A 9,451-nucleotide genomic window follows, 5' to 3' on the forward strand; every position below is an offset into this window, starting at 1 on the left:
ACGCGGTTAGTAATAGTTTGTTTTGTGAAAGAGGTAAAACGGTAAATAGTGCAAAAATTAGAGAAAAACAACACTTCTAAAATATGGATTGCATTTTGCCACAAACATAGAATTCATGATAGGAGTAAACAATGTACTCCATGAATTGCATCATTTTGCCAGGATGTTCCTCGGTCAGAAACAATTAACCAACACTCTCTGTATCTGCAAAAACCGAAACAGGTATAATATTGTGTGTTTTTCTCCTTCAATCTATCACTCGTTACAAAAGCATATACATTCAATGCAATAAATACAACGTATGACCAGACGGTAGCATTATCCGTCTAAAGCAAAGCAGAGTTCATCAGTATTTCAAAATCTGAATTTACATTCTAGAGGCTAGAGGAGAGCCAGCACAACTCTTCCTTTCAGGTGAGGAGAGAAACCACAAAGCGATACTTGGTTGGTCATGAAACTGGTTGATTCAATCATGATACAATCACTGATTCCACGTGTGGAAACATAAGGAAGATATTTTTGTAGCATCAACGACAATGTATTCAATTTCCCAGGGCTTGTTCAGACTCCTCTAACCACATCAATCACATGTCTATTACCTGTCTTAACTCTCAATTTTCACCTTCAGAAACTACCTCCAAATCAAAAGGTGGGCGACTTCGTGAATTTGGCAACAAATAACCCGCTTGTTTGGGATGTTACAGGATCAAATCTCAGCGTCTTAGGTACCTGACCACTCTTGCATGGCCAACTGCGGAAATCATCTATTTCTTGAAGCTCTGCAAGGATAACCAACACTGCATTTACATCACTTTTTAACACAACCAAAGTATATTGAGTATTCACATTTACAAACAGCATTAATCAATAGTTTTGTGCATAAAAGTCGACTAAACTGAGTAACTTGAGAAATGGACTTCGACACCCTTTTGTTTTTTGGCAAATTCTTTTGAGGCTCCGACCCTTTTTGTTATTCCATTTCAAATTGTCAAGGAGAACTATTTATCAAATAACATTTGGTCTTCGTTTGGTTTGGCGGAAAACATTTTAAGTGAAAAATGATTTTCCATGGAAACATTTTTCAAGGAAAAACACTATTTGAAACTAGTTTCTCTTTGTTTTGGTTACTTCCAAGAAAAGTCATATAGAAAAGGAAAAACAGGAGTAGATGAGTGAGAGTTGGTGGGAAGAGTGGTTTCCCTTCCTTTCAAATGGAAAATGGAAATGGGAAAATCATTTCCGAGAAAATAGTTTACGCTAACACTCCCTTGGCATACAGAAGACCAAAACTTATTTTCTCAATCAATTCCTTTACCAGAAGAATATACGACTGCATGCCTTACCTGCCTTACTGTATCCAAGAATGCAAGAGTTATAAGAATATTCAAATTTATATATGGTAGAGATAGATAATCACCAGCAGATGAATTCTCCAACAGAAACCTCTCAATCACTTCTTCATTTTGGGCAACTGTCAAGCTACACCACGAGAAAAAAAGGATTAAACTTTGCTGTCCTCCTAAGGAACATCAATTAAAAGCATACAAGACAAGGATACCTGCAAGTGCTGTAGATAAGTGAGCCCCCAGCTTTAAGCAATCGAAAACCATTACTCAGAAGTCGGAACTGAGAAGAGGGGAAGGGAGGCGTTAAACGAAGGATAGTAGCAACAGGCCTCTGTTTTCAGCACACAAAAAAATGAAGAAGGCAACAGGCCTGACAAAATACATCCAGGCAACAAATGGTAAGTGAATAGCTGAAACATCAAAGAAAAAAAAAACGTCCACCATTCTCTGCAATAATAACTGCTGTCGCCACTGTCGGCAAATTAAGGGAGAACTACAAGCTATTAGACCTTTAGATTAGGCTTGGTGCAATTCTACTATTTCAATACAACATGATATTAGACAGAATAATTCAATATGGTTAGATGCTACTACTTTCTACTTTATCGAACAGGGCTCAAATCTTCAACTCATGCTGCCTAATAACTGATCAGAGGCAATCCACTGCAGAAGAGGAGAGAGACGGGATAGGTAATTAGGTAGGGGGGGGGGGGGGAAACCTCCAAACATCTAATACAATTTCATACAGCACCATAATCAGGTGATCTCATTCAAATTACAGATACCCACACCGCATCCCATCCCATCCCATCCAACCCCCAACTCCAATAACCAAAGGTTTAATGTCACGGGTTCACTCAAGTTCAGGGCTGGAATTGATAAATCCTCTCCATGAGGGAATTTGAGGTGCCAATAATCTATACTCAAGCCCAGACTGGCTCTTTACAGATGTTTAGCATGGTGGCCTGATGGAAACTGGAATAGTGGGTATATACATTTGAATCTCAATATCATAAGTAGCCCTTCTTTAAGCGTCATACTGGCTGGACCAACTTCATGACAGAGTGTCAAAACCTATACATACTTGAGTTTGTCCTGACTCCCGAGACCCCCAACCATAACACAATGTCGTAAATGTCCTAACACTTCACACAAACTACAAAATGGCAAGTATGGGTATGTGAGAATCATGCTATCATCCAAAAATAACAAACAGAACTACAGAATTTTTAACCGTCCGGTTATTACTTGGAGATTTGTCAGGTCATCAGTTCTCTCTGCATCCAACACACGACGTTGAAGTGTTTGCCAGCCCCAATTTTCAAATTTCTGAACATGCCTAATTGATCCATCATGAGTGCACTCTGCATCCACAAGGACCTGGTATCATAGAATTAAAAAGCTCTAAGCATAAAGAACCAGCACAGCCAGTTAGCCAGGACTCAACAAAAAGTATAAAAATGTTAATAATGGAATAGCCAGGACTTCTACATTTGGAGAGGATGCAAATCCAAAAGACCAAAGACCGAAGAATCAAGATGATAATAAAAATGCAAGCAAAATCAAGACATAAAGGACACGGAAGAATCTCGATGACGTTAAAGTATTAAACACCAAGGACACAAATTCAAAAGAGAAGAAACCAGAAGAATCTTGATGTTATTTAATTTAACATATAAGCAAAAATTGAGGCATGAGATGAGACATGGAGATTGAATAGGACACAAAAATGAAACTTAAGAATGAAGCCATTTTCTATAATACTTCCTTGAAACAAGAGACAAGAGAAGTCATAAGTCATAACAAAGTTCAAAGATTCCAAATGAGAAACTTGCCAACTTAGAAGTTCCAACAGATAAAATATCGTATGAACTGTTCTTCATCTCTTATATGTTTTGAAGTAGATGCCAATAGTCTTTTCAATTAAGAATCTAAGGAATAGCCCCTTAGCAATACAGGAACAAACAAGAAAAGAGTGAAATAGAAAAGCCTAGGGGAAGAAAACACAAAACATATTGGAATATATAGAACCTAAAAAATAAAAAAACAGTGCCAGGACTGGGGCAGGACGATAAGAGTACCTTGTCATAACCACAAGTGTAAAGCTCATCATCACTAACAGTCTGATATAACTCATCTCTCGTACAACCAATAACTCCTGAATGCTGCCCATAAAATATCAGTTCTGGTTCTAAGATCTGTAATGGACTAGCTGCCCTTGCTTTTTCTGCACGTTTCCTTTCCTTCCAAGGCCTCTTAGAAGTCCACTCCTTGAATACATCTACTTTCTTCTCCAATGTAGATCCATTAACTGATTACAAAAAGGGACTATTTCAAAAACAACTTTCCAAAGACACCTAACACTAGTAAAACGAATTAAACCAAGCACCAAATTCCTACACTTACGTAATTTAGTAGCAGCCAAAACTATTGAAGGAATCAGAGAAAATGACGTGCCATCAGCTACTAAGAGTCGACAGCGATCACCCAGGGCATATTTTTGGACCATAGTTCTGCAAGCTGCTAGACGATGTCTTGCAACATCAACACCAGTAACAGAACCAGAATCACCGAGAAGATCTAATACCATACAAAGCTTTGCACCTGCCAACAAAAGACAAATAAAGACAGGTTTGAGAAATCACTCTCACAGATGTACAGTGAACATAAATCTCTAACATTATGATAAACTATCAGATGGCCAAAAATGTCGATTATGACTTCTTGAGACATCAACAACTTTGAACGTCTATATTTAAACGAAATTTAAATGTTGGTCAGTCCTACTCTGGCATTAACTAAATGCAAAGTAAGATTCAAGATTTTGCAATTGCATACTCAAACGGAACTTCAACCATCTCAGACCAAGTTGCCCATGCATAAAGCTACAGCCAATCCTGATAATTTTGATGCATCAAGTGGTTTCGTATATATACTAAACCTTAAAGCCCAAAACTACCCCAAAGTTTCTCTAAAAGGATGAAGCAAATTATATTCCTAATACAATCTTAGCTAAAAAAGAAGATTATTAATACTGATATTAGAAGTAGAAGCTTTATGGCTGATGCTACTAATAAAATGAGAAATTGTTTGCTAGCAGCTCCAAAAAATACATGAAAAGATGCTGCTACTTAAATCGTGGAAGACAAATGTGAGTACCTGGAGCGGCACAAAGATCAAGAACATGGTCTCCTGGAACAATATTCAAAGCCTGGACAGCAGCCCCTGAAGCAGCATCAATCCCATAAACCTAAAACAGAAACAAAAGGCATTGCTTTCAAACGTTTGTGCAACAGCCAGCGAAGGATGATAGAACCCTTAATCATTTTACCATAGTAAAAAACAAGGCTTGGAGTATGAAACATGTTATGAAAATGTGCAAAAGAGAGGTGAGGGAACACCTTAACATAGTCATTGACCATCTAAACTCTAACCAATTTCAAACCATCACACATTCACTAGCCATCAATTGATTGCCATCCAAAATTTTCTCAATATTCAACATAATATTCAAAACTAGGATAGGCTAAACTTTCCAGTACCTTGTAGCAGTCTTTCTTCTCTTCTCTACTCTCCGTTAGTCCCTTACCTATCCCCGAAAGCAAAGCAACTGTTCCCATTGAGTTATTTAGGCTCAGTTTGTTTCAATGGATTTTTCCTAGGAAAACAATTTCAAGGGAAAACACAATTGTAAAATAGTTTATCTTCTGTTTGTTTCCTTGCAAAAAAAAAGTTTGTGAGAAAAAGGAAATACAAGTGAAAATGAGAGGAGAGGAGAGATGGGAGGAGAGAAAAAGAAATGTAAGGGAATCGAATGGAAAATGTGGAATACCTTCTATACAAAAGGGAAATGTTTTCCATTATGAAGTTATGAAGTTGTTTTCCACGCGCCATGTAAGACGAAGACCAAATTATGCGCTGGTTAGAAGGGTTGATAGAGTTGTGAGGGGTAGGGGAAGACCAAAGAGGGTGATTGAGAGTGATATGAATTTGTTGAGGATTCAAGAAAATATGGCGTTAGATACTTTGCCCTGGTGGAGGAATATAATATTATTTATATATGTCAATGACTCAACATGACTTGGTTTTCTATTTTCCTTTGCAAACTTCTCTCTCTTCTCTCTTCTTTTTTCTTTTGATTATTATTATTATTATTATTATTATTATTTAAATATATATATATATATATATATATATATATAAACATTTGTGTGCTTCTCAGTGTATAAAAAGGCGTGCCTAGGCGATAAGGCTCAAGGCGCACAGATGTGTCGCCTAAGTTATGAATGAGGCGAGAAAAAGGCGCATAAGGCGCTGGCGTATCAAATTTATTTTAAAACGTCTTTTCTATTTTATTTTTTTCCTGTTTTTGATGGACTTTTGATAGTTCTTATCATGCACTTAAACACAAAATATACTCCCCTTAACATCAGATGGTGGGCAAAGAGTTCAAAAAGAAAAGAAAAAAGAAAAGAAAAAAGAAAAAGAAAAAAGAAGAAGAAGAAAGCAGAAGACAGATTATATAATAGCCGGCCCTAGCATCATCATCATCATCATCATCATCATCATCATCATCATCATCATCGTCATCGTCATCGTCATCGTCGTCATCTCTCCATGAAGAAACCTTGCTGCCGAGGTACACTCTCTTTCTCTCTCATCAGATCTTATAATTATCTTCTACCTCTTTTCTCTCTCATCAAACTTATCTTTATCTTCGACCTCTCTTTCTCTCTCAACAGATTTATCTTTTTGATTCATAAAGATCTATTTTCTATGGACTAAAATAAACTGATAATTTTTACCTTCCACTTGTCACGTTCTACCCAAGTGGGGTTACTACAAAAAGGCAAAGGCAGGCCATAAGAAAAGAAGAGGAAGAAGAAGAATACGACGATGAAGGCTATCAGTCACTGAATGGAGGGTGATGTTTTTATAGCAGAAGATGATGATATAATATGATAAAATCAAGCCATATACTTTTGATATTATCAATGAAGCTAGCTTTGTTCACTTTGTAGCATCTTTATTTCCTATTGCATGATAAAAGACGATGTTTAATGTTGATTATAGTAAAATGAATGAAATGCATATCTTTTGTTGAACAATTATGTGTTTTTATAGTCTATTTTAGTGGGATGTGTATGCATATGAGTGAATAAATGTTTATTTCATAAAAAATGCGCCTCACTTTGATGAAGCGCGCGCCTTATGCCTGCGCCTTGCACCTTTTTATACACTAGTGCTTCTTCTTTAAACCGGCTTTCATATCTTGTTCCCTACTTTCTTGCCTCATTACCCTCGCCTTCACTTTCTCAATTTTGTGTGTTAACTCTCTTTAACATAATCTTCTACCTTTTTGTTCCAGACGGTTCTTTATGACAGTTCATGTTACCCGACCCTAAATAATTTTGGGACTATGGCGTTATTGTTGTTGTTGATGTATTATTTGCAAATGAAGTTAAGTAACATAAAAAAAAGGCTAGTCTTTTGAAACAATCTCTTTGCAAATGAGGCTCTCGGCCCACCAATGATAGAAAAATGCCAAAATCACATGGATTAGTGTACGCATGTCCAATGGGGATCAGGGTAGAGGCACGAAGAGACATGGTATAGATAGGGAATAGTGAATACATCTACATTATCCACTCAATTACTACTCAAGGCACACGATTCCCGTCAAATACAAGGTCCAACAAGGTCGAAAGCAGCCATTCTTTGTCTCTACAGTCTTGCATTTCCAACGTTCAACAGTTGATAGATAACCCAATATGACCTTCTTGGGCTACTTCACAACAAACAAAGATGAACCGTAGGAAATCTTTATAACCATGCTGAAAATGCAGAGTTTTTGTACCTATTTATCAAATTCAAGCTCCCCTAAACTACACACTAACATAGTTTCAGATGAAGTTCCCCTAAAGTATACACTAACATAGTTTCAGATGAAAAGTTCCCCTAAACTATACACTAACCTAATTTCGATGAAGTTCCCCTAAACTATACACTAACATAATTTTGATGATGTTCCCCTAAACTATACACTAAAAGGTCATTAAAAACATGAATAACTAATAAGAAATCAGATGAAGTTAAATGTATTAGAAATTAAGAAAAAATGCTATTAAAAAATCAACCGTAACCACTCAAAGTGGAAGAATTTCTTCCTCTATTTACCTTGCCTTCTTGGTAGGCCTTAGAATTAGCAATTTGAACATGAGTTGGTAGAGAATAAAAACTTGGCAGCCAACCTACTTCACTCAATTTGCACTGAAACTCGGCTTCAATCTCATCAATTTTCGCCTCGCGACCTGGCTTCAACCTGTTACAATCAGACCCATATACAATCGAATTGAATCATCTCATAATTGAAGCAATGAATGATTATATCATTCCTTTAGCAATGAATTTTTAAAAGAAATATAGGGCGAGATTTTGGATGAGGAATATAATACCTAATGTAACGAGGAAGAGAATCCCTGGAAGCGTAAATTGAAGGGTCTAGTCCATTTTCTTCGAGGAATTTGATGAATGCATCTGGAAGTGGGAAATTTGAACTGGTGTTCATCATCATCATCGAGAGAGAGGGGTTTCAATTTGTTGACAAGAACTGGTGTTAAGTGTTAACCGTTAAATGAGGGTTTCACTGCATTGACAAATGTCACAACAACACAAATTCTTATTTACACGAGGTGTACGATAAATATTGTATATCGAAGTAAGTTAATGTAAAATGCTTAAAAGTTACCCTTGTATAGGTAAAAGATATCTATTTTAATTGAGTAAACAGGTCTGAAGGTCCTTAAACTTTGCCAAAAGGTGCAGTTTAGTCCCTCAAGTTTCAAAATGAGCATTTAGGTCCCTGAAAATGGATGAAAAACGCTGCTTTTTATTTCCCCTAACTAACGGACGTTAAAATGCATATAATAATATTAAAAATGATTTAAATAAAAGGAGAATTAATATACACGTTAGATTAATGATTGAAAACAGATGATTTTGATTAAAAGTTAGTCTTTTCGAATTACTTAGCCTTTTCAACTTCATTTTCTATTTTTACAAGAGGAAACCCTTCCAACTTCCCTCGTTTTCCTGGTACCTTCTATTTGGCGGTTTTTTTTACTGTTCCCAACCTTATTTTCCCCCTTTCACTTCCCTATTTATATTCCCTCCCCCCCCCCTTTACACTCTCAGTTGTCTTTTTCCTATTTACTCACTTAAACACAAAGGAATTTGAAGTTATTGCTCTGGTTTTTTTCTGCAAAAATGGGTTCTTGCTCATCCAACAAACGATATGCTGATGCCAAGTGGGAAGGACTCCCCAGGAAGAGGCCAAGAATTTCTAGATGGGACGAAGGTACTCCTCATGGTACTTTCATTCATTCAATTTGTCGATTTTTTTCAATAAATGTTTGCAGTTGAGCCATGATAAATTAGGGCTTTTTTGTTAAAGTTTTTCCCAAAATTGGTGCATGCACTATCTTGATAATGGTGTTTTATATGTTAATTTGAACAATCGTGGGATGATTTTGCATAATTTAACAATTTAAGTTGGAATTAGGAATTAGGGTTTCTTCCGTTTTTACTTTCCAATTTTTAATTTGAATTGATGCTTGCATGTTCTTGAAAATGGTGTTTAATATGTTTAATTAAAGAATTGTTGCTTAATTTGGAAGTAATTTAAACTAGATTCTGTAGTAATTAGGGTTTCAGTTACTGTTTTCACTTAACTAAACAGAGTTTGCTTGATATTGACTTTTGCCGTTACTTTGACTTTAGGAGTCCTTGCTTTGAGAGAGGCACACCCCCTTTGCTATCATCAACATATCCTGACTCATGAGATCTTCCCCAGGCTGGAATGGGAGGGGCAGGCTGCTGTGCAAGGGGTCTGCAAGCAGTGGCGTAGGTGGTCCAAGTTGCGCTACCGCCTGCCATACACGTACCCTCAAGGATGCTACCGTGGGTGGTTGCATGAGTGGGTCATCATGGACATCATTGAGAATGATGGTCGTGACTTCCACGCCTGGCTCGACAAGGACATGACCGTCTACTTTGACGGCTTTCCCCTCCTTTTCAAGGAGGAGGAGTAGCTGTTGGTGGAGGCC

General features: G+C 36.9%; 1 protein-coding gene across 2 annotated transcripts; it reads right to left on the bottom strand.

Moving 5' to 3' along the window:
* Positions 1-203: 203 nt before the first annotated feature.
* LOC110801203 (uncharacterized) lies at positions 204-7,987 on the bottom strand. Of its 2 annotated transcripts, none has more exons than XM_022006532.2 (9): positions 7,802-7,985; positions 7,524-7,668; positions 4,506-4,596; positions 3,753-3,950; positions 3,428-3,657; positions 2,595-2,726; positions 1,559-1,626; positions 1,418-1,479; positions 204-779 (listed from the first exon to the last, which is right to left on the bottom strand). In XM_022006532.2, the coding sequence occupies exons 1-9, from the start codon at positions 7,921-7,923 to the stop codon at positions 643-645; spliced, it is 1,185 nt and encodes a 394-aa protein (XP_021862224.1). In that variant the 5' UTR covers positions 7,924-7,985; the 3' UTR covers positions 204-642. The 2 variants fall into 2 exon arrangements, 1 of the variants encoding a protein (XP_021862224.1); XR_002536848.2 differs by having other exon boundaries at positions 760-779; positions 1,559-1,716; positions 7,802-7,987.
* Between the last annotated feature and the right edge of the window lie 1,464 nt (positions 7,988-9,451).

Source organism: Spinacia oleracea, chromosome 3, assembly GCF_020520425.1.
Source record: "Spinacia oleracea cultivar Varoflay chromosome 3, BTI_SOV_V1, whole genome shotgun sequence".
Taxonomy (NCBI): Eukaryota; Viridiplantae; Streptophyta; class Magnoliopsida; order Caryophyllales; family Amaranthaceae; genus Spinacia; species Spinacia oleracea.

Coding starts and splice junctions, on each gene's coding strand:
- LOC110801203 (XM_022006532.2), bottom strand. CDS start 7,923: ATGATGATGATGAACACCAGTTCAAATTTCCCACTTCCAGATGCATTC. Junction 2,727..3,427: donor ACACTTGTGGTTATGACAAG/GTACTCTTATCG, acceptor CTATGATACCAG/GTCCTTGTGGATGCAGAGTG. Junction 780..1,417: donor GTTGGAGAATTCATCTGCTG/GTGATTATCTAT, acceptor TTATCCTTGCAG/AGCTTCAAGAAATAGATGAT.